This window comes from Rhinatrema bivittatum, chromosome 2, assembly GCF_901001135.1.
Source record: "Rhinatrema bivittatum chromosome 2, aRhiBiv1.1, whole genome shotgun sequence".
NCBI classification, from domain to species: Eukaryota; Metazoa; Chordata; class Amphibia; order Gymnophiona; family Rhinatrematidae; genus Rhinatrema; species Rhinatrema bivittatum.
The window spans coordinates 222641890-222666744 of NC_042616.1; the positions used below are offsets into that span (position 1 = coordinate 222641890).

The 24855-nt window shown below is 41.7% G+C and overlaps 1 protein-coding gene across 1 annotated transcript in view; it reads right to left on the reverse strand.

Annotated features, from left to right (window-relative positions):
- The window catches only part of COLQ (collagen like tail subunit of asymmetric acetylcholinesterase), a 193976-nt gene that overhangs the window by 72642 nt on the left and 96479 nt on the right, over positions 1-24855 (reverse strand). The window contains exons 7-11 of the mRNA XM_029589208.1: positions 19550-19612; positions 16221-16247; positions 8834-8878; positions 5567-5602; positions 5115-5195 (exon numbers count right to left, since the gene is read on the reverse strand). Of these exons, the coding sequence (XP_029445068.1) occupies positions 5115-5195; positions 5567-5602; positions 8834-8878; positions 16221-16247; positions 19550-19612 (252 nt within the window). The remainder of the gene's footprint in view (positions 1-5114; positions 5196-5566; positions 5603-8833; positions 8879-16220; positions 16248-19549; positions 19613-24855) is intronic.

The window sequence follows — 24855 nt, forward strand, 5'->3', positions numbered from 1 at the left end:
ATCCTCCGGTAATGAATTCCCGAGCTTAACTGTGCATTGAGTGAAACAACATTTTCTCCTATTTGTTCTAAATATACTATCTAGTAACTTCATTGCATGTCCCCTAGTCTTTGTACTTTCTGAAAATTAAACAACCAATTTGTGTTACTGCACCCCATTCATGATTTTATAGACCTCTATCATATCCCCCCTCAGCTGTTTCTTCTCTAAGCTGAAAAGCTCTAACTTCTTCAGTCTTTCCTCAGAGGGGACCTGTTCCATTCCTTTATCATTTTGATTGCCTTTTCTGTACCTTTTCTAATTCTGCTACATCTTTTAGAGATGCAGTGACCAGAATTGCATGCAGTACTCTAGATGCAGTCACACCATGAAGGGATACAGAGATATTATATTTTCTCTTTTATTCTCCGTTCCTTTCCTAACATTTGCTAGCATGTTTTCTTGGCCACCACAATGCTCTTCACCAAGGATTTCAAAACATTGCTGATGATGACGCCTAGATTCCTTTCCTGGGTGGTGACTCCTAATATGGGATCTAACATTGTGTATCTACAGTTTAGATTATTATTCCCTATATGCATCACTTTGTACCTGTCCACATTAAATTTCATCTGCCATTTGGCTGCACCATCTCCAGTCTCACAGTTTCTCACAGTCTGAGATTTAAAAACTTTGAATAATTTAGTGTCATCTGCAAATCTGATAACCTCACTTATCACTCCCTTTTCCAGATCATTTATAAATATGTTATAAGGCACCAATCCCAGTACAGATCCCTAGGGCACTCCTCTGTTTACCTTTCCCCATAGAGAAAACTGACAAGTCATAAAAGCAGATCAAATTACTCACCATCAAATTAAAAAAAAAAATCCCTTAATGAAATCTTAAAAATATATCTTCCTCAATAATCAGAAAATTTTCTCTGATGTGACTCTATATAAATCGCAATAGAAAAAAAAACTCATGACAATATACAGTAACAAGCCTCAATCTCACCTCTCAGGGTGAGCCAGACAGGAATGTAACAAATGCTGAGACATTCTTATAACTCAGTGGTATCATTAAGATGCCAGTGATCCTTTTGCATACAAGTATTAGTACCTTTTCATTTCTACAAAAATACATTTTGAAAACACACTTTTTTAGTGAATTTTGTGCTTATGAAAGATGCTATGGCAAAGCAAAGTCCTCCATTTATCCACAGAACAGGGTATACAGTACCACTGGAGGCTTCTTCTACAATGTACCTCAACCCTGCTGTTGACAGACCACTTTCTAAGGGTAAGAGGCTATGATAGCCTCCAAGCAATCTTTGGCCTCTCTGCTGCGCTTGCCATCAATAGTGTTAATTAATGCCAGAATGATTTTATGATTTGGACACTTGTCCACTTGGAACTGGTTTGGGACAACTAACCTTTCACACTGGTCCCTAAAAGATGTATGGCTGGTAATAAAGTTTGGGCTCTACTGACCTGAGCCAGATTTGAACCACTAACCCTGAGGTGAAAGGATTCATAATTTTGTACCATTTTCCTTGAACCATCTAGGTTCAAGGAAAATGGTACAGCTCTCATTTATCCTGCATATAAATATATTTATATATTATAAACTGCTCTGTGCTAAAGCATTCTGTCTGCAAAATTCATGATCTCACCTGCTATCAAATGCAGACAAATTATACAATCACATTAACTTACTGGCAGCTCATAATTACATTCAAGATGCATCATGCTGTGCTGGCTTGCCTCTGCAGAACAACTGGGGGGTTGCCTGCAAGGCAGCAGTACATTCATTCAGCCCACTGTTGGAATACCTGCAGTCAGACTGCTCTCTTAAGTCTATGTCAGACAAAGTCCACCCCGTTTGCTTGTAAATAAAGTCTATTTCAATCCACTAAACATTAGCCTGTAGCAAAGTCCCATCTCTTTGTCATGCTGCTGTCATTGTGTCTGGACTTCTGAAGATAGAATAAAGTATCAAAAATGTTTGAGTGATGCCATTGCCACCATGTAAACTGCTGTATTTGGAGAATGTTGTGTATAATTAAAAAAAATATATATCAAAATGTTTTAGAACGAGAGTCACCGTCATTTGCAGATTCAGACCAATCCCTCATTCAAGTCCTGAAAAGAGAGGTAGATAGGGCAGGCTTAATACTTTTGGCCGGTGCATACAAGATGTTTACCATCTATGTGGCTTTTACACAGCTCAGCCTGTGAAGAGGGGAAGGAATAAGTGGTCACCAAAGAAAACCCAACGTCTGCTACCCACAAAAAGCTATTCCTGAAGCTGACCAGGGATGTGTGAGCTAGCTGCACGTCCCAGCATGGGTCAGCTTGTCCTGTCTTAGTTTTGTTTGGTTTTTTTTGGTCTGCTTTTTCAATTCACCCGTAGCCTGCTTCAATTTGAAATCTGAAATGTTATAAGCAATTCAGATTTTCCAAGCTTGATGCTCTTGTGTTCAAAATTTGAAACGTGCCAGTTAGCATGTGAAGTGCTTTGTGTTAGTAGTATGCAAACACAAACGTCTCAGCTGTCCGAGGAGGACTGGGAGAGAAAGATTACTCTTAATCCAATGCAGCACTCACATCTCAATTTGCAGCTACTGCCATGGTGAATAACATTTGTAGCCCTGTGCCAAAATCTTCCAGGAGGAGTTTGGCAGCCTGCACAAAGAAATGACACTGGCCTGACAACCATGGCTCACTTCTCCTGCTCTGTCCGCCAGCAGATAAGCCTTGAAATAATGAAGACAAGCTGGCGGATGTCATGAGAAAATGGTTTGTGTGCACCCTTTGCCCCTTATTAGATTAAGAAAAATAAAATTATGAAATTTATAGACATTTAGTTACTGACTGTTTATCTAAAACAATGTTTTCTAGAAATGATAAATTAAAGAGAATTTGCATTTGATGTTCTGTGATGACTTTGCAACAACTTGACTTTCTAGTCTCTTTTAACAGAGTATCTTTGATGCATTGCTAGTTAAATAAAATGCTAAATGGTAAAACAGGAGTCAGCAAATAGCTGTATATGCAGTCCTGACTGGTTTTGGGAAGTTTCTACTGAGAGCAACATTTGACTGTCGCAGTCATAGTTCAATTAAAAAAAAAATTACTGGTAGCTCAGTGGCAGTGCCATGTGCCACGATGCAGAAGCGACTTGTGTTTCATTCCTGGGTCTGGTCTTTAATTCCTCACATTTATCGTGGCCAGGGATGCTGCGGAGGCGGCAGTCACAGCCCCTGTGAGAAGAGATTCTTATCCATTGTTCGACGGTGATCCCTACCGACCAGACTCACGCTGCATACATACCAGGTTCCAGAGACAGCCCCCCTCCTGAGGACTGTCTCTGTGACAGACGGGTAACAGAGGGAAGAAAGGCGGTAAAAAAGAAAGCAATGTAATAAGCAGGGCTAAGCTCACCACAGCTTTTTACTCTGGTTTTTCTATGCTAACATTTCCTAGGTATGTAATAAGCCTTATCACATATTATCCTGCAGTGCAAGGAGGCACTAAGGAGGAGGCTGCCTAACCCATTTTCTTTTACCGTGGGAAATTTAACACTTTCTCAGAGGCAAACATTAACTTTCCCAGTGGTAGACAGGAGGGCATGGGAAAAAAAAGTCGGACCGATTCCAGTTGGGCCGGGTCAGGCCTGGCTGGGCTTGGGTTGGTCCGGGCCAGGCTCAGGTCGGGTCGGGATTCAGTCGTGCTGGGCTTGGAGCAGGTCAGACTTGTATCGGGTCTGGCTGGGCTGGCGTAGTGAGGTCCTCCCTCCCTTCCCTTCCCAAACCCTCCCTCTCACTCACCTTAAAAAAAAAAAAAGAGGGGTTCCAGAACCTCCTCCTATCCATGGAGCCCATGTAATAGCAGCAGCTTAGGCCAGTCCAAAACTCCCTCACCCCCAGGCAATCCCATCCGGAGAGGTCTTACCTCCTGCGGGCAAGGCTGCTCGCTCACGGGTGCCGGATTGGTCCCTCCACTGTCAGCTGACAACGAACGGTCCAATCCCCTTTCAGAATTCTAAAAAGTATAGTCTTCTGTACAGCATGCTTTTGTTTAACCCATAGGGCATGTGTATGCCATTAGTTTACTGCATCTCACGAGGACCCTGTTTTGTTTGTTGTTTTGTTTTTTTTTTATCATCGGCGCTAAGCAAAACCCATGCTAAAATTTAAATCCAGTTTTAGCATGGGTTTTTTTTAATTATATTGGCCCCAAAATGAGAAAAAAACCCTGAGAAGCTGTGAATGAAAGCTTTAGTCAGACAAGCTCTGACTGTGCTAGAAGCCCCGAGAAAGTAGGAGGAAGCTGGCAGGATGAAGAAAGAGAGCAAGTGCTGAAAATACTCCTGAAGGTTAGAGAGAAAGGAGAATGGAAGAAAGCTAGCAGGGTTTCCTGCAGTAACACTCAATCAGACGTATAACGCAGCAGACATAGACAGTGAACATGAATTTGCTACATTGCATCAGACAGGGTAAAAGTTCACGGTTGTTCTGGTGGGACTCTCATGGGAGATATTTCTCAGGCTGGGCAAACCGCAGTTACTAATTTAATGAAATGACAGCTCCATTTGCTAAACACATAGAAACCTAATATTGGCTCACTGCAAATAGGGAAGTCTTAATTTAGGACAGTGGAGGAAGAGTAGCACTGGCAGGCGAGAAAACAAGCCAGATAGAGATGGGGATTGCCCTCCTGTAATTACATGCCAAGGTCTCGGGGGGAGCAGGGAACAAATTATGTCACAGGGAGCTTGGCTAATCAACATTTCCATTCAGCTTTCAGTAAATCAAGCATAAACTACACTTTGTCTGGTGGAAATCCGTAGCTCACGGGACAACAATGCTCTCAGCTGTTGGCGTCGGGGATCATAATGCATTATTTGGGCTCAGAGGGAGGCGAGTGGAATTTTTCACTTTAGCCCCTCCGATCCAGCCTCCAGTATAACATCCATCTATGGTACTGGTCTAATAAAATAATAGAGATTTAACACAATACAAAGTCGTCCGGACTAAAAGCCAGCCACAGTCACATGTTCTAACCCCCCACGCGGCCTCACACGTTCTGGCATAAACGCAGAGTGCAAAGTCTGCACACGGCCATTCTTACCTGTTTGCCTCGCTTCCCTGGCCGTCCGGTGGGCCCTCTGTGCCCTGGGATCCCAGGCTCTCCCTTTGGACCCATTTCCCCCTTGAAAGGGAAAAAGACGGGCAACAAGATGAACATTTCTATTTATAACGAGATTTTCTAATGACCCGCGGTGCTGTCCAGACAGACGCTTTGCGGCGATGTTCGCACCCTAACGGCAGGACATAAGAATATACAGACTGTAAAGGCACACAAACCGGCAGGAGGGAGTTAAAAGGGAAGCAAAAAAAAAAAGAAATGGAAAATCCCTCTCTGAAAATATTAGAAGTGAAACAGAAATGTCCACTGATATTTGATTATTGTGCAGCTGAAATCCAAGGCCACCCATACAGGTTTAAGTTTAAAATTAAGTTAAACTCATTGAGTCATCCCTCTCAGTTTATGACTGGTCAGATTACGGAAGATTACTTTACCTTCTGCCCCAGCATTCCAGGAAGGCCCATAAACCCCTGCAAAATAAAACAAAAACAGTCAAATTGTGCTTAAGAATCTCAGGCGGAAGGCGTTCAGCTGACAAACATTAGCCGGTGTCTTTTTACTCAAAGACTCACACAAACAGAATGAATGAACTGCACATTCATTGGAGCTGCATTCCCAGCAGAGGGCCATGGCCTACCTGGGGTTCTAACTGGGATATACCAAGGTAGCCCACAAAGGCACATTTCAGAATGAAAAAGTCAATTTTCGGTTTGATACAAACTGGAAAAAATAAAAATCAACTTAACCAAAGGAATCCAGATGTTTTTTGCTTCGTTTGAAAAGCAACACAAAAGCAGCCGCTGAAACAGAGGCTCTTCAGCTTGCATTTACCCCTTCTGTGGAGTCGTCAGTGTAGAAAGGGGCAGAAGAGATTCCCAGTCACTCAGGTTATCACCAATTCCCGGTTGCCCAGTGGCACTGGACGACCCTGAGGCTGATGCCATTTTGTTGTAGAGCCGTACAAATATTCAAAATGGCATCAGCCTGAGGGTCGGTGCCATGGTGAAAAATGGCGGCTGCTGGAGCCAGAGCCTAGACGGCCTCCACTGAACCACTAGGGGCTTATTTGTGAGTAAGAGGGGATCCGGGGCTGGGGGTCCCTGCCTCCAGAGGCTGGAGCTTTTAATGAAGGGGAGGGATTGGGGGCGGGACCTGGCACAGACTTTTAAACTTTTAAAAAATTTTTGAACAGCAGCCACCTTCAAGGGTGGTGGGGGAGTGGGGGTGGGGAAAAAAGGGGTCTACGCACACCCCCAGGGTTTTTTTTTAATGACTTTGGGGGAGGGGAGGGGCTTACACCAGATCCCGTCTTGACTTCAACATTTCCATGTAACAATGTTTCTGACAGTTGATACTGTTAGCTGGAAGTATTTCAAGATTTTCTGTAGTCTATCCCTGTTTTGTAGGGAATTATCTTCATTTTCAAATGCTCAGATAGCCGCTGCTTAGAGGAGCTCATGCTTGTTGAAAGTAGTAAGAGGGAAGAGTAGGCTGGTGGTTAGAGTGATGGGCTGAGAATCAGGGAGGCCAGGCTTCACATCCCACTGCTGCTCCTTCTGACCTCGGGCAAGTTGCTTCTCCCTCCATTGCCTTTTTACAGACTTAAGGCTCTAGGTGCTAAAGGTTTTCTCCCATTTCTTCTCTATGGGAAAAATGCTTAGTAAATTGGGCCCTCAGACTGTAAGCCCTCTGGGGGCAGGGAAAATGCTTCCTGTACTTTCTTCTCTTCTACCAATTCCTGACTCCGTGCTTTCCTCTTCGCTCCACCGTATGCTTGGAACAGACTTCCGGAGCTGGTGCGCCAAGCTCCCTCTCTTACCTTATTTCAATCCAGGCTAAAAACCCACCTTTTTGAGGCTGCTTTTAAATCTTCACCCCTGATGATCCTCCTTACGGCCTCATTAATTTTTAATCATTTTCTTAATAAAAGAAATTCCCAAAGTCTCTTTAGCCCTGTATGTTTGTCTCGATTAGATTGTAAGCTCTACCGAGAAGGGACTCATTTGTATTTTTATAGCACTATGTACATTGAGCAGCACTATAGAAGTGACAAGTAGTAGTAATTTAACTCGCATTGAACTATCAATAAATAGGTATGAGCTAAATACACAAACAATAAATAAATGGGGACTGGCAAACATAAAACTGTACAACATGGCATGCAACTTACAATATGTAGGTTGACTGGCTTATGAATACTAAGTTTTACAGTTCGATTGACTGGGAAAGTACCTTAGTTATGCCTCTGAACTTGCAATATATCCTTCATAGCACACGTCATAGATTACCTGAACATTCACAGCACGGTATGATTATAACCCCCATTATGAAAATGTGGAAGCGGTTTAATAAAAAACTAAATTCAGATTATTGACTGTCTCATTTCCTGCCAATTGTCAGTAATGCTGACTTCACGCTTGGGTATCTGACTAAGGCATTTCGAGAATGGCATGCCAGGGGGATAGACCTGGTTTTTCATGTTCTCACTGAAGAAGGGAATATAAGAACGTTTCATAATCTTTGTGAAAAATATAATATTTCACAATCGCAAAGTTTTGCCTGCAGTGACTGAAACATTACCTACAGTCACTGAATGCTGTAGCACTACAAGGAGAAGATAGGGAAACGTTGTTGGACTTATTTGATACAGAAGATCCCGACCGGCACTCTATATCTTTTTTGTACAAATGCTTGCACTCAAAACAGGAGTCAGTGGGCTATCGCTACCCCTCGGTAATACGAGGGTGGAAGGCTGAACTGGGAGTGGATCTATTTGACCAGTATATATCTGCGTGTCTTTCAAGGGCTTCTAGGATCACTCCGAATATATCATTGAGGGAAACCCAATTTAAATTCCTTTTAGTAGGGTATGGTTCCCGGGTCCAGGCATTTCGTAGTGCATTAACAGATTCTAGTATGTGTGTCAGGTGCTGTCAGGAGATGGGGACATTAGGTCATAGTTTCTGGCAGTGTTCACGTATACAATTTTTCTGGAAAGGGGTACAAAACTATATTGGTAATGTAACTGGGGTGGCCATAGCGTGCACAATGCAACCTTTCCTATTTGAAGATTTGAAAGGGTAGAAATTTATGTCTAGATACGTTAAACTCTGGAGTAGAAAGGTCTTCCTGTTGGCTAAAAAATGCATCTTGCATAATTGGTTGTTGCGAGAGTCACCTGGAATTGGACAACTTTGTAATTTAATACCTAGTACATGTGTGTGGGGAAAATACATAGAACTCACGGACATGACAAGGAAGCATAAAATATTTTGTTAATTTGGGACTCTTACTTACAGTCTCTGTCTCCGCGAGCCAGAATTTTGATTTTAAACAATACATCTACTTCTAATTGTCAAGAGTAATATGGGGGAGATGTGTTTAGATACACCCTGATGCTTTGTTCTGAAGGAAAGGGAATGGGGGGATAACTGCTTGTTTGATGGAAACAATTGTTGATTACCTGGGAGGGGGGGTGCAGATTATACCCCCCCCCTCCCAGGTATCTTGTATTGTATTCAACTGTTATTGTTTAATAGAAAAGATTTAAACATAAATAAATAAACATATTAAATCTCATCAGACACTGAAATCCAGAATCTACTCATCAGGAAAACAACAGTTGATGAAGTAGTTTCTTTCTGAATAAGATAAACGATCTAATTTATGCAACACTTGTAAAAGATTTCAAAAGAAATTACCTGGTCTCCTTTAAGGCCTAAGTCCCCTCTTTCTCCTTTGAATCCCTGGTTAAAATGAGAGTGAAAGCACAAAGGCAATTATCACTTCAGTAGGAGACCCACGCTTAGGCCAGGGCACCAAAACATTTCACAATTACTTTATATGGAGCCATCTCTGCCAAGAACAGTCGCTTCTTTAGCAGTGAAGGGCAGACTGAAGACTGGAGGACAGAAAGGGATTTATGAAAAGGGACAAAAGATGGGAACTTGTTTAAGGCTGAACACCATGAAAGATGTAGAGGGGATATGCAATTTAAACCTGTTTCATGGTTTAATACCCTAACTGCTCAGCTACTGCCAATTTGGTTAATACCATTTTCAAGAAAGATTACTTACTGACATTCTGTCTACAGAGGTAGTAGAAGGAGGAAAACAGTTCTTTCTGATAGCAAAACCATACTCCCTACTCCCTACCAAAAAGAGACCAAATTGTTGTAAGTGTCCACTATAGTGACCCACATTATGCTTAACTACTTTCCAGGACATGTTGAAGTGAAAACAGCATTGCTGATGGAGGTGTCGGTACCCAGCAATTATTCTGTAGGACGCATAGAGAAAGCAAAGATCCTTAAGTACCAAGAGATGAATCAGAAACCAAGAAAATGTAGCAGAAAGATACAGAAATAGTCCCAATCATATTAGTCTGATTAAGAAGAATTTTCAAGCACATCTTGATATGTTGCCAGAAGGAGGCTCTCTTTGGTACAATGCAAGTACTAAGAAGGGCATTATCAGTAAATTTGAGAGATTGAGATAATCTCCAATATGTCATGGCTTACGAATGAGGTTCATTCCTGACAAGGTATGTGCAAAATAAACCCATTTGGAGAAACTGCCCAGTAGATGTCCTTTTTCAGTATACACTGCTCACTTTCTTGAGGTTACATATTTCTGACCCAATGAAGTAATATGGTAAGAAAATTGAAACATAGCGTTAACACTTCCACAAATAAGAACACTTCCACAAATAAGAAAATAGGATAAAACATAAGCATGGTCATGTTAAGTGTAAAACATTGATAAGACAGGCGAAGAGAGAATTTGAAATGAAGTTGGCTATAGAGGCAAAAACTCATAATAAAAACTTTTTAAAATATATCAGAAGCAAGAAACCTGTGAGGGAGTCGGTTGGACCTTGAGATGACCAAGGGGTTAAAGGGGCTCTTAGGGAAGATAAGGCCATTGCAGAAAGACTAAATGAATTCTTTGCTTCCGTGTTTACTAATGAGGATGTTGGGGAGATACCAGTTCCGGAGATGGTTTTCAGGGGTGATGAGTCAGACGAACTGAACGAAATCACTGTGAACCTAGAAGATGTAGTAGGCCAAACTAAGAGTAGCAAATCACATGGACCGGATGGTATGCATCCTAGGGTACTGAAGGAACTAAAAAATGACATTTCTGATCTATTACTTAAAATTTGTAACCTATCATTAAAATCATCCATTGTACCTGAAGACTGGAGGGTGGCTAATGTAACCCCAATATTTAAAAAAGGCTCCAGGGGTGATCTGGGTAACTATAGACCAGTGAGCCTGACTTCAGTGCTGGGGAAAATAGTGGAAACTATTCTCAAGATCAAAATCATAGAGCATATAGAAAGACATGGTTTAACGGAACACAGTCAACATGGATTTACCCAAGGGAAGTCTTGCCTAACAAATCTGTTTCATTTTTTTGAAGGGGTTAATAAACATGTGGATAAAGGTGAACCGATAGATGTAATGTATTTGGATTTTCAGAAGGCGTTTGAAAAAGTCCCTCATGAAAGTCTTCTACGAAAACTAAAAAGTCATGGGATAGGAGGCGTTGTCCTTTCGTGGATTAAAAGACAGGAAACAGAGAGATGGTCAATTTTCTCAGTGGAAAAGGGTAAACAGTGGAGTGCCTCAGGGATCTATACTTGGACCGGTGCTTTTCAATATATATATATATATATATGTATATATAAATGATCTGGAAAGGAATACGACGAGTGAGTTAATCAAATTTGCAGATGATACAAAATTATTCAGAGTAGTTAAATCACAAGCAGATTGTGATACATTACAAGAGGACCTTGCAAGACTTGAAGATTTGGCATCCAAATGGCAGATGAAATTTAATGTGGACAAGTGCAAGGTGTTGCATATAGGGAAAAATAACCCTTGCTGTAGTTACACGATCTTAGGTTCCATCATAGTGGATAATACTTTAAAATTGTTGGCTCAGTGTGCTGCAGCAGTTAAAAAAGCAAGGGAATGGTTAATAAAACGGAAAATGTCATAATGCCTCTATATCGCTCCATGGTGAGACCGCACCTTGAATACTGTATACAATTCTGGTCGCCACATCTCAAAAAAGATATAGTTGCGATGGAGAAGGTACAGAGAAGGGCAACCAAAATGATAAAGGGGATGGAACAGCTCCCCTATGAGGAAAGGCTGAATAGGTTAGGCCTGTTCAGCTTGGAGAAGAGACGGCTGAGGGGGGATATGATAGAGGTCTTGATCATGAGAGGTCTTGAACGAGTAGATGTGAATCGGTTATTTATACTTTCGAATAATAGAAGGACTAGGGGGCATTCCATGAAGTTAGAAAGTAGCACATTTAAGACTAATCGGAGAAAATTCTTTTTCACTCAATGCACAATAAAGCTCTGGAATTTGTTGCCAGACGATGTGGTTAGTGCAGTTAGTGTAGCTGGGTTCAAAAAAGGTTTGGATAAGTTCTTGGAGGAGAAGTCCATTAACGGCTATTAATCAAGTTTACTTAGGGAATAGCCATTGCTATTAATTGCATCAGTAGCATGGTATCTTCTTAGTGTTTGGGTAATTGCCAGGTTCTTGTGGCCTGGTTTGGCCTCTGTTGGAAACAGGATGCTGGGCTTGATGGCCCTTGATCTGATCCAGTATGGCATTTTCTTATGTTCTTAACACTGAACTAATAACTGATATTTTGATTGATCTGATTGTTTGAATCTGAGTGGTCATATTAGCATTTTAGCAACCAAAGATTTTCTTGACGAAGCCCTTATATGTGACCAATGTGAATTCACTCAAAGAATGCCTAAAGTAGTAATTTTCAAAACATCATCAATCATAATAGCTGTAATCAACAAATATGTATTTTAAGTTACTCAACCAAATAGAAACACTATGCAAAGAAACCAAGAAAGAAAATCGTCCAGAGACAGTACCATCCCTCACGGCTGAAAATGCTGAGGTCAATATTCAAAGGGTTTGTCCAACTAGTTTTTGGAGTTAGCCAGACAAAACAGATTATTTATTTGATTTATATTCCACCTTTCAGGCACTTCAGAGCAAATGTCATTCAGGTACTGTAGATATTTTGAATATTTTCTCCCTCTCCCTGACTACATTTTGCCTGGGTAACTCAGGGTCCGCACACAACTGACCCTGGTATAAAGAGGTGGCTTTTCTGAGGGAGTGACATTCAATTCAGTGCTGCCCGTGGACAAAGCTAGCTGAGTAAACCCTATCCTAATGCTATCCAGGTAGTCGTGTTCCATGGAACACGTAGCCGGGTAAGTTCTGCTGAATATCTAATTAAAGTTATCAAGGTAGCTTTCCCTGCACAACTTTATAGCATGGAAGTAACTGTGACCGGCAGCCAAACTAGTTTATAAGCCCAAACAGGTAAAAAAGCAGTCATGCTGGAAGCATCTCATCTACCTCAACAGCATCATCTACCCAAAAGATTCCTGGACTCTGGAGTATCATCAGCCATGAGTGCTAAGGAATTACTTCGAGGAAAAGGCAGTCATTTCCAGTTGTACTAAACTGAAGCAAAAGAATAAGCCAGCTCTGAAATCAAAGAAGCAGAATGTGCTGCATGCAGAGATGTACATTACATCAGTATAGTGACTGGGGCTGTCATAGCTCTCTTACGGTGACTAGCAGTCTGCCAATTTATACTGAAGTGTGAGTCATTTTATAAGCATTATTTGGATGATTTGATTGGCAGATGGTTTTTGGCAGATGCATAATAAACTTGCATAGATAATTGCAACAGAGTATCCAACGGGCGGATACAGTACAGTGCGCTCCGATGCCATAAAGTTGTGCAGGGAAAGCTCCGAAGGAGCGCACTGTTCGCCGGCATTTGGACGCGCGTTTTCGATGTGCTAGCTTTACCTCTTATACAGTAAGGGGTAATAGTGCGCCCAAAATGCGCGTCCAACCCCCCCGAACCTAATAGCGCCCGCAACATGCAAATGCATGTTGATGGCCCTATTAGGTATTGCCGCGCGATTCAGCAAGTAAAATGTGCAGCCAAGCCGCACATTTTACTTTTAGAAATTAGCGCCTACCCAAAGGTAGGCGCTAATTTCTCCAGGCACCGGGAAAGCAGTAAAAACTGCTTTTCTGTGCACCCTCCGACTTAATATCATGGAGATATTAAGTTGGAGGTCCTGAAAGTTTAAAAAAGTAAAAAAAATAAATAAATAAATTTGAAATAAGCCTGCAGCTCGCGGGTTGAGAACTGGATGCTCAATTTTGCTGGTGTCCGGTTTCTGAACCAGTGGCTATCTGCCGCTCCTGTCCGAAAACAGGCACTAGGGACACGCTAGTGTCCCTAGCGCCTCTTTTTACCGCTGGGCCTAATTTAAATAAATTTTTTTACTGTATCGCGCGCACAGGAGAGTGTCCTGTGCGCGCGCTAGGAGAGCGGGTGCTCGCCCGCTCTTCCGCGTTTTTTACTGTATCGGCCCACAGGTAATTTATGTTAAAAGGAAGGCTAAACGCTTTCTTCAGCTGCCATGTGGGGCAAAGAAGTACCAGGGGTCGGCTGGCACCATTTTGAGAAATGGCATTGGCAGGGCAGGAGCAAACGGGGTTTTCTCCTGTTTCTTGAAGACCACCCCTACTATGGAGTAAGCTTGGGGAGGAGTTGGGGCACCCCAATTCAAATGTTTTGCATTTTTTTTGGGGGGGGGGGGGAAGGGGGTAGGTCTTACTGAGCCTCTTTTCTTTGACATTTACACTCCATGAGGGGTTGCAAATCAGAGTGGGAGGGTCCACTAGGACCACAAAGGATTTGCTACTAGCGGAGTGAGGAGATATAATGGGCCCAATTGCCCCTTTAGAACATAAGAACATAAGAATTGTCATGCTGGGTCAGTCCAGGATCCATCAAGATCAGCATCCTGTCTCTGACAGTGGCCAATCCAGGTCACAAGTACCTGACAGATCTCAAAAGGTAGATCTAATTACTCATTCCCAGGCATAACAGTGAACAAAATGGGGCTACCAATGAAAAAAAATGTTTTGTGTATTGTTATGACTGGGAACATTTTATGTGAAAATTTGCTATGGATGAAAATGAACTCATTTGTATCTGTAGCAAAATTTTGCAAAATAGAAGATAACTTGTGAGAAATACCATGGGTTAATACATCAGTCTACTGGTGACTACAACCTGGCTTTCAGTACTTATATTTAGCGTGTTCTCCGCTACAATTCTCAACTCTTTACGTTGGGTGCAAGCAGAAAGCAATATCCCAATGTGCATTTTGCATGTTCATTTGAGTATATTAAATATATCAACTTGTCTACAATCAATCTCAATCCTAACTGAATGTTTTCTATATTCTGTAATATTTAGTAACATTCTTTTTTATTCATACTATTTGATATGTGCAACTGATGTGTAGTCACCTCAGCTTTATTTGCTACAACAATCCACTTATTGGTGTAAAGCCCTCTAAGGCATTGTTTCTCAACCCAGTCCTCAGGGACTGCCTGGTCAGTCTGGTTTTCAGGGTACTCCTAATGAATATATATGCATACATTGCCTCCAATGTATGCAGATCTGGTGGTCCCTGAGGACCGGGCTGAGAATCACTGCTTCAAAGTTTACCAGACAGGAGCTATTGTTAAAATGTACAGCTTTCCTGTAATGGGAGATGTAGGTAGGTGGGAGTTTAGTACAGTGACTGAAGGTGGGGGCTTTCCCTCAAAGGGCTGGGCTGGGAGTATGATATAAAAGTGCTTCTTACGAGGCACAGAGGTGAGAGTCTGGAGTCTGAGGAAGTAAGTGGAGAAGAAAGAGTGAGGAGCTCTGATAGAGTGGGAGAAGGGAATCCATTCTGGTACTGTTGGGACCCACTGGGAAGATAAGAATCCCTTCAGTCTATGAGGACACCTATTCTGCCTAAGGAAGCCCCAGTTTGAGAGGCATTAAGGCGAAGACGTCTGGTCTCTGTTACAATTTTCCTTCCTGGGGAGTCCAAAGAGAGAGATGGGGGGTTCAGCAGGAGATTGTGGGGAAGCATTGAGAATTGGTCTGAGCTGAAGAGTTTTGAGAAGAAATATGAACAACAATTGTGGGATTTTGAGATAAGATGAAGAACTGTGGGAGTACTGAGAACTGTGAACTGTATTTGTTGACGATCTTGTTTTTTATTCTGAACTTTTGACTTTTGGTCCATTTTGGGTTTCCCACAGATAAAGTCCTTCTTTAGTTTATAACACCATCTTTGGACATGGTCTGGATTTTTTTTTTTGGTGTGAGTCTCCCCTTGGGCCACAAGCACTTGCTCTTCTTCAGGGGAAAGAACCCTGTGCCGGGACTGCAGAAAGCCTTTCCCACCCCTGCAGTGCCTAAAGGTGGTCCCCAGTGAGGGTGGGGATGCATCGGTAAATACAGTTATGCTGCATGATACATGTCAGCAGCACAACTGGTATGAATAAGCCTGCTGCTCATGAAATGAATCTAGATTGTAAGTACAATAAATGCAAAATGCTTAACTCTCTATATAAAACCTCTTGTAGCTTGGTTCTGTCTAAGCCATAGCTTTTCAGCCTTGATTCCCAGCTCCATGAATCATGAGTCCCAGTCCCACATTCCAATATATTGGGCTACTGTAGAGATTGGTAACTCCAGTCCTTGAGTGCTGCAAACAGGTCTAGTTTTCAGGATATCTGCATAAAATGGAGGCAATGCATGTAAATATATCTCATGCATATTGCAGATATCCTGAAAACTAGATCTGTTTGCAGCACTCGAGGACAGAGTTGCCTACCTCCGGACTCCTGGATAGGATTGTTTGAAAGGCAGGCGGAAATAAATGGACACTTTTAGCCAAACTGCAGGACAGTTGGGTCATGCAAGGCACTCTCTCAGCTGAAATATAAATCAAGACTCAGCATCAGAGTAATAAAATCCATGGGTCTAATTTGCCAAGGATTTCAGCCAAAGGTATAGAATAAAAGAAAGCACTTGGTAAGCCAGGCTTTATCTGAACTGTGATTGGCTGGGTTGCATGATACCAAACAATTTATAGGAATATTCTTTGCAAAAGATATTGTTCATCTGATAGAGAATATTAAAGGATTACTCTCACCTTTTCTCCTTTAGCTCCAGGAAATCCCTACAAAAATAGTGGACAGATTATGTATTTGCATTATTTTCAAGCTATTCCTCTATTTATATAAGAAAACAGAGTACTTCACAACCATTCAACCAACAGTCACATCTGAGAAGCGGAATACAGTAGGAATTTATAGGAATATCTGGGATGAGGTTGATGAAGGCAGAAATGAATCTTTCAAATGAAGAAGAGGTGATAATCTAATTCTCTTTGGAATACACTGAAGACATAATATATGCAAATGTATCTAAAACATACAGGCAATATAGACAGGTTTGGGACATGGTAACCACTATGAAGGCAATTCAAATCACAATCAGTACGCAGCTACGCAAAGAAAGTGATTATCAGCAAAGTCAGAAAGGCAGTACAGTCTGCACCAGAGTATTCTGGATACTGGCACTGGTGCGCATTTGAAAGGCCCTCATCATAATTGGTCAATATAAATAGCTCTAAGCAGGCTTTTATTTTGGACTAGATCCTTTTGCTGCCTCTGGGCTCTAGGCTTTTCTTCATGAAGGGGAGGAAAACAACTTGGGTATGCAGAGAAAGGGAAGAGAAATACTGTCTTGTTAAAAGCAAAGTAAGACAGGCAGACTAGGCTGCTTGTGACTACAACAAATAGGTTTGTCTAGGGGAAATGTTTGGGGTGCTGGTTGAGATTTGGTTGGCTTCAGAAAGTCTGAAATGTTTCTGTCTGATGCACTGCCCTATATGTGTTTCTGTAAGTATGGTGCCAGGATGAGCATCCCTTTGTACAAGGGAGACCTCCCTTGACAGCATCAACCGTGGCATACTATCTCAGATCTTCTCTGGCACCCTCTTCAGCCATAGCCTTGTGAGCGATTCTGCCCTCCTCTGTGGGACTGGCTGCTGAGTAATCACCTCGCCCCTCCAGGCCTGTGGATGGACCTTACCCTTCCCCAGATGTATTTGTCCTGACAGCATTGCTGCCAGGGGTAATGAGGCTTAGCGACCTTATGAATTAAGTCCAGGTCCTCCCATTGAAAGGGCACTTGAGCCCCCGGCTCTTCAGAGTAGTGGCTATGCAAACCAATTGTATGCTGATCCAAAAGGGCCTTGAAACTCAGGCAATCTCACCCAATAATCATGGGGTAAGATAACCAGGGAAGTAGTCCGACCATCATCCCTTAACTGGCCGGGGTCTTCAGGTGTACTCGTCTGGTGGGATATTGTTGTTGGTCCCCATGAACACATGCCAAGGACACCACTTTTTTACATACCACTGGGAGCCATTCTACTACTCCTTTTCATGTGCTGGCCCTCGCGCTAATCAAACCACGGCACCTAGCACTTCCTCTATGCTGATCTCGTGCATCGTGAGATCAGCAAGAAAATGTGCCAGCCGCACATCTTCTGGAGAAGAAGGAGAATGGGCTTCTTCTTTCTTTGACCGCCAATGAGATGGGGGTCCACCGGCGGCCTCATGGTTCGAATCCTCTTCTGGGCTGTCAGTGAGATGAGGTCCACTGGCAGCCTCATGAGCTGATTCCTCTTCCAGGCCACCGATGAGATGAAGTTCACTGGCAACATCTCCTTGCTCCTGATGCCACCCCACCGGGTTTGCTGCCCTGTGCAATTGCATGGTTTGCACACCTGGTGGCGCCGGGCCTGCCCTGATTTTAGATAAAGATGATAAAAACTCAGCCATGTTGAAGGCAGCACTAATGTTAATGATTCTGCTTTGATATCCTATCTGATATACTTTATTGGTTCATTTACAGAGTCACCTTCAGGTATTGACAGGTTCGCCTATGAAACATAACATCTCTCCCATCTTGTTTAATCTACACTGGTTTCCCATTAAATTCCGTGTGAAATATAAAGTATTATCTTTAATTCACTCTCTAATATACAATCCGGAATCAACTTGGCTCTGTACTACATTACGACTATATAAACCTGCTAGACATCTCATATCGGCTAATAAACACCTGCTTGATGTTCCTTCAGTTAGGCTGGCGAGACTAAACATAACCAGAGAAAGAGCTTTTTCGGTGGCAGGCCCTTTATTGTGGAACTCGCTTCCCAACTCCTTAAGGCAAATTACCAACCATAAAGAATTTAAGAAGGCAGTAAAAACGCATCTATTCAAGATAGCTTTTGGAGAACAAGATGGAAAGAATAGTTAACTCCTAAGAGTCACACCATCTGTCTGTTAGTTATCAAACTAAGGTGCATATTTTTAAGTATGCAAAATATTTGTGATATTTCATTTTATTTTATTTTAAATTTCTGACTTTACCTGTTTTGCGTAAAATAGTATAGTTACTTTTTAGAATTAGGGTTCATAAATATATACTGTATTTTTTTTCTCATCTATATTTTTTTCTTTTTTTTTAATTATACAGTATTTGTTTTAGTCATTTTATGTTTAGCTATTCATATTTTTCTTTTGATTTTACTATTATGTTGGAACTTTGTGAACCGTTTTGGTCAAACTTTGTTTGTGAAAGACGGTATAGAAATATTTTTAAATAAATAAATAAAAGTGCCCTCTTCATGTCTTGTCAAAATCTGAATTCCAGTATCTGCTTTATTGCTGGGGAAAACAGGATTATTTGCACTATGTACAGAGTTTTATTGGAATAACCTAAGAATTATGCAATACTATTGCTATTCAGAGGTTTCTGAGACCAAACAGACCCCTTCGGATCTTTATAGCACCACCAGCGCTTACTGAATTTTAGTGTCTTTATTGCTCATTTTTCCAGAAGTGAGAAGTTACAGTGGAAGTTTTCCTGCTGTTGGTGGATGAAGTCAGAATTGAATCTTTTAAAGAACAAGTCAACATACACCTCTAGTTTGGAGGTTACAACACTGGGCAGAGTCAAATCTGATGATTTCTTAAGGGTGTCATGTTAGACTGATCTTAATGTGTATGAAGCAGGGAGTTATGTGGTCTCAAAAGCTCATACACAACAACTTACTATAGCTCCTATGTTAGTTCAATTAGAATTATCAGAACCTGCCAAGAACCTAGTCAGAATATGACAACAGATCAAGTTTCTCCCTCCTAAGTTTTCCTTTACTCCAGTGCACTTCGGAGTTCGATTATAACCTTTTTTCTCTCTTGGCTCTTCCAGAGTTTTCAGGTATTAGCATGTACATATTTGTACAGTATTCTACTGACCACAACTGAAAGACAACACAATGTATCAGAATATTTTCTGAGTGCAGCTCCTATAGTCTGGAGTTGGACTGGCCATACGAGCAGCAGCTGTCTAAAGAGCATTAGGCAGAAAGCAATGTATGAAAATACAACACCTGGATTAACAAACCTTGGGGCCCATTGGTCCTCTTGTACCTGGCAATCCCATCAATCCCAGATCTCCTTGTTCACCCTGAGAAGTGCAACACAGACAAGGATTGTGGGTTTCTAAAATGTCACAATTAGCAGCTAACTTTCCTTCACAACAGACTAAACTAATACAATATATACTATAATAGCTTTAATAAAATATTGAATTTCATCAAATGAAAAGGTAATTCATATTCTTCTGTCTTCTTTTATGATGAGGAGTTCGAGTGGCCTTGATAAAACTGGCACAATTTTTGTTGGTTCCATAAAAGGTTTCACAAGCTATAAAAGCTTCTTTATAACAAATACATTGATTTTTTTAAATTTAATGTCAGGTAAATCTGCCTCTCAGTTTTTCTTCAAATAGTGTTGATTTACCTATAAAAAAATCTGCCAGGTATCTTTGCATTAATTATGGCCAGTTTCATCTTTGCAGTGTGGCCCTCTGTTGGCTGCTAGATACGGAGTATGGTTATCATGAGGACGTTTCTAAGTGGTGAGGGTCTTGGAGATGTGCTTGGGGTATGAGCTCAAGGAGCTGGAGCTGCTGAAGGAGCTGTGGGCAGAGACTCTTAAGAGTCGGACATCTGCAGACTGAGGCTGAGGCTTCCAGCTTGGGTTGGTGTCTAGAGTGGTTCTGGGTTTGAGAAGATCTGAGAGTTGGAAGTGCTGAAGAAGCCAGAGAAGGTTTCCAAGCAGAGAGAGTCCCTCAGGCAGCTGGGATCTTTTCTCCTGCCTTGGAAAGCCCGCAGCTGGGGACAGAGATTTTATAGGAAGAGAGCAGTTTCCAGAGCTGCACTTGGAGAGTTGGTAGGGTGGGATTGGAAAAGCCCCCCTGAAAGTGGTCAGCTTTGAAGTGGATAGGACTGTCAGTAACCTTTGTGATTGGAAGTGAAAAGCTGGATTTTCATTTCATTTTGACTTCAGGAATAAATTCTGCCTTTCTTTATGGAACACCACCTTGATGTGGGCCTCTGTTTTTTTTTCCTGGTTGAGTGCAAGTCTTAGAGCCTTGCTGTTCCCCACTGGGCTGTATCCTGGTGCTCCGAGGCTGCAGAAAGGTTTTCCCCAACCTTGCAGCTGCCGAAGGTGACTCCCCACTGAAGTGTGGGTTACAACAGTTTTTCAAAAGTAGAAAACTCTTCTAAAATCAGTGATGGGGGCCCAAAGGTATGCCTGCCAAAAAATAGTATTCTTGCTAAACTGAACTTGCAATTGAGAGGCAAAAATCCTGAAAATGAAGTTCCACTGGCGATGGCACTCACCAGCTAGGAACTGTAGCTATTTGACACTTTATGACAATTCAGCTCAGTGCTGTGCCATATTGTTGCTCGGTTTAAACGGTTGGCGCCAGGTCTTCTAACATTGGCAGACACTACCTGGCTTATTTCCAGGGTGGGATTAAAGTTGCAGATGGCCAAGAATAATTTCAAGCTGTTGATCCTCTCCTCCTTTATTCTTGATACTGCATCCCACAAGTATAATCCTAAACTCCCAATGGTGACTGACAAACAGGGGATTCATACCAAATCAGATATTACCCTGCTGAGGCTGAAAATTCAGCTGTTTTGGGGGGTTTTTTCCACATCTTTTCTATTTCATCAGTCCCTCTTTCTCCACCCCCCCGCACCCCTTCTTTTATTTTCGGCATGTTACAACTCTGAAAACAAACACCACTCACACCATTGTAAGGAAACCTGTAATTTACTTGTATATTTGGGCAACATCTTCTCTACCTCATTCTGCACTGACCGGATGAAGGGAGGAGAGCTCTAGAAAGCTAGTCACAAATATATTAAGTTAATCCAATTAAAAGGTATCAACTCCAACTTGTGAGCTGATCTTTACCTCTAAGAATCCAAGTGACCTAGTATGTCAAATACACTTTAGACCACACAATCCAAACTGAATGTTTTATTCCTAAAGACTGACACCCTACTGAACACACCATTTCAAATATATGAGAGCAGGTCAACATTAACTCTTAACTGGCAATTAGAAGCACCATGGGATCTGTGATTTGCTCTTTTACAATGCAGTCCAGGTTATTGCTTTGAATACTACCTGTCACCTTTCCTAATGTTTCTGTTTAACTGTGTACCTCCTCATCTTCCTTCTGTAGTTAAAACATCTCTACTTTAAAAGGAAGAGACAGTCGATGCATATCCCCTTCAGTATCTTTACTTCCATATTGACAAATATGATTTATCAATCTACTTGGCACAGTTTCTCCACCATGGTCCTAGCAGGGAAATGGTTACACAATTTTTTATCTGACTTTCTAAATCAGTGGTGCTCAGACCCCCTACCTGCACCCCCACCCAAGGATATTCCTACAGAATATGCATCTAATATATCTGCTAGGGATGTGCATTAGTTTAAAACTAAATAGACAAATGAAATAAATAGGCACCGATTCATTTCTTTTGTGGGGCCCCTGAAACAAACTGAAAGGGCTCCATAAATTAAACAGATCCTATTTGTTCCATCCGTTTGAAATAGGATGATTTCTATAAGCCAATCAATACAGTCAATGGACTCGTAGAAATCATAGGGAGAGCAACAGGGGCATGGGTACAGTTAAACATTGATAGTGTAGAGCAGGCAGTCAGCAGGGAAGGGGAGGTTGGGCATCTTGTCAAGGAGATGAGCGGACTGACATATCACAGAGAAGCATTTTCCTAGTCTGTGGACCGGGTACAGTGACGCCTGATCTTGAAGACGGAGGATGTCAGAGATGTGCTCTGCAGTGCTTCTCAAGACATTGTCTGTGTGAAAGCAAAGCTCTGAGCTCTCGCTGAGTTCTTGGTAAAGTTTTTTTGCTGTGGCATTTGTGTAATCTCACTGTGCCAGCCCATCAACAGCCCATCACACAAGAGAGGAAAGCAAAGCAATGAGGCAACTCTGTATCACAAGATCTGTGTCTCACTGTAGATTTGTGTTGCTTCGCTTGCTGTTCTGTTTCTCCTTTCTGGTGAATGAAGCCTTATGTACACTTGAGATTAGTCATTTATTCTCTGTTTGCCTGGCAGCGGGCACAGTGTGGGCAGTGGGCATTAGGCAGTACTGGGCACAAGCAAGCAGTGAGCGCAGGGCAGAGAGTGCAGCATAACAGGCTGTATTGTGAAACCTGTCTGTGTCAGAGAAATATGGCAGACAGAGTAGACAGTGTGACACAGCCCACAGTTTGCTTAGTAGCAGGCACAGTATGGGCAGTGGGCATTACAATACCACTACAAAATATTAAATTTTTGTTTTAATCTTTACATCCACAGTGACATAAAAACAATCATGTCAGTGACAGGGAAAGGCAGAGCAGATGAAGTAAATTTAAATTTGTCCAAAATTGGGCAGGTTGGCATTGGCACTGGCAGTGCCAGGAAGAACTCAAAAAGTAGTCCTGCACCGAAACTGAAAAGGGATTTTTTGTTTTGTTATATTGTTATACTGTTTGATATACTGATATTTTTGCCCCAAAAAAGCCCTCATTCTGAAGGAGAAAAAACTGGCACAAGACAAAAGATGCTCAAGCATAACCACTTCATTGTGAGAATACTCAGAGTAGTGCCAGGGATTTCATGCAAAACCAAAAATCAGAAAATGGAACAGCATGAGGGCAGCTCAATGACGTAGGAAATGGTCTCTAAATAAAGCAGCCCTCACTACTTTCCTGGAAAACCACCCCACGATCATTAGAGAAACTACTGTGAAGTACTAATTGTGATAAGAACCTTTACATTCTGCAAAACCATTTTACAAGAAAATCTAGATTCCATCCTGCACCTTGGGGGTCTTTGTGCCACTCAGCCTTGCTTCCATTCCCAGACCTTTCTTACACCTTGGAATTTCCTTTGCCATTAACTGTAGAAAACAATGTAAAAATAACACCCACCACTTTTCTCCGAGATCTTGGTTTTATAATCGACACTGAGCTTAATTTTAAAAAACATATAGCAACAAAGGTAAAAGAAGGATATTATAAACTTTTGACCCTACATAAATTAAAACCATTATTGGAAAAGAATGATTTTAGAACCGTGCTACAATCGCTGATTTTGTCTAACATAGACTACTGTAATACACTGTTCCTTGGACTTCCCACCACTACAATTCGACCACTACAAGTGATGCAAAATACAGCTGCAAGAATTTTGATAGGATGATCATATAACCCCAACGCTATCATTACACTGGTTGCTGATTTCATATCGTGCCGGGTATAAAACTGCATGCATACTGCACAAACTCCTGTACACAGAACAGAGAGAATGGCTCAATACGACAATTCGAGTACATGTACCAAAAAGAAATTTAAGGTCAGCCAATAAAGGCTTACTGACAATCCCTAACATAAAATTTGCACATCTAATTGAAGTCAAAGATAGAGTAGTGTCAATCGCGGGTCCGGAACTGTAGAACTCACTACCAGTAGAATTGCGAATTCAGGCAGATATAAAGAAATTCAAGGCAGAATTAAAAACCTGGCTTTTCAAGTGTGCTTTTATGGATAGCAAATAGATTTTTAGGACTGTTTTAGGAAGTGCTGCTATTTATATTGATTTTATCATAGAGTAATTTAAGTAGTCATTGTATTAATTATTGTATGTACTTAGTATAGTTTTTTAGCATTAGAATTTTAGTACTTATTTGTTATTTTACTATGCTGATTTATATTTATTAACATATGTATTTTTGTTTTATGTTTATTTATTGTAAACTGACATGATGGAACCCCGATATGTCGGTATATAAAGAATAATAAACTATAAACTAAACTATTTGCCTTGCTGTCATATCTGTTACGATTTAGTGAATCCTTGATGATTAACAGTCTTACCTTTAGGCCAAAGGGAAGGATCTCAGGAGGTAGGAATGGTGATGTCCACCCAGACAGTGAAAGACCACAGGACTTAGTCCAAATCCAGTCCGGGTCGAGGTAGACAGCAAAGCAAGAGTAATCCAAGTCCGGTCCGGGTCGAGGCAGGCAGCGAGGCAAGAGTAATCCAAGTCCAGTCAGGGTCAAGGCAAGCAGCGCGGCAAGAGTAATCCAAGTCCGGTCCGGGTCGAGGCAGACAGCGAGGCAAGAATATCCAAGTCCAGTCCGGGTCGAGGCAGGAAGCAAGGCAAGAGAATAAATGGGGAGGCAAACCAAGTCAGGCTGTGAAACAACAGAATCCGAGAAGAGCACCAGCAAAAGATAGCCTGTAGCTGAGGCGAGGTTATGCTGAAGTCGGGGCTTTAAGTACTGAAGTTCTCCCACGCAATTTGCTGGACTTCCGGGGATGA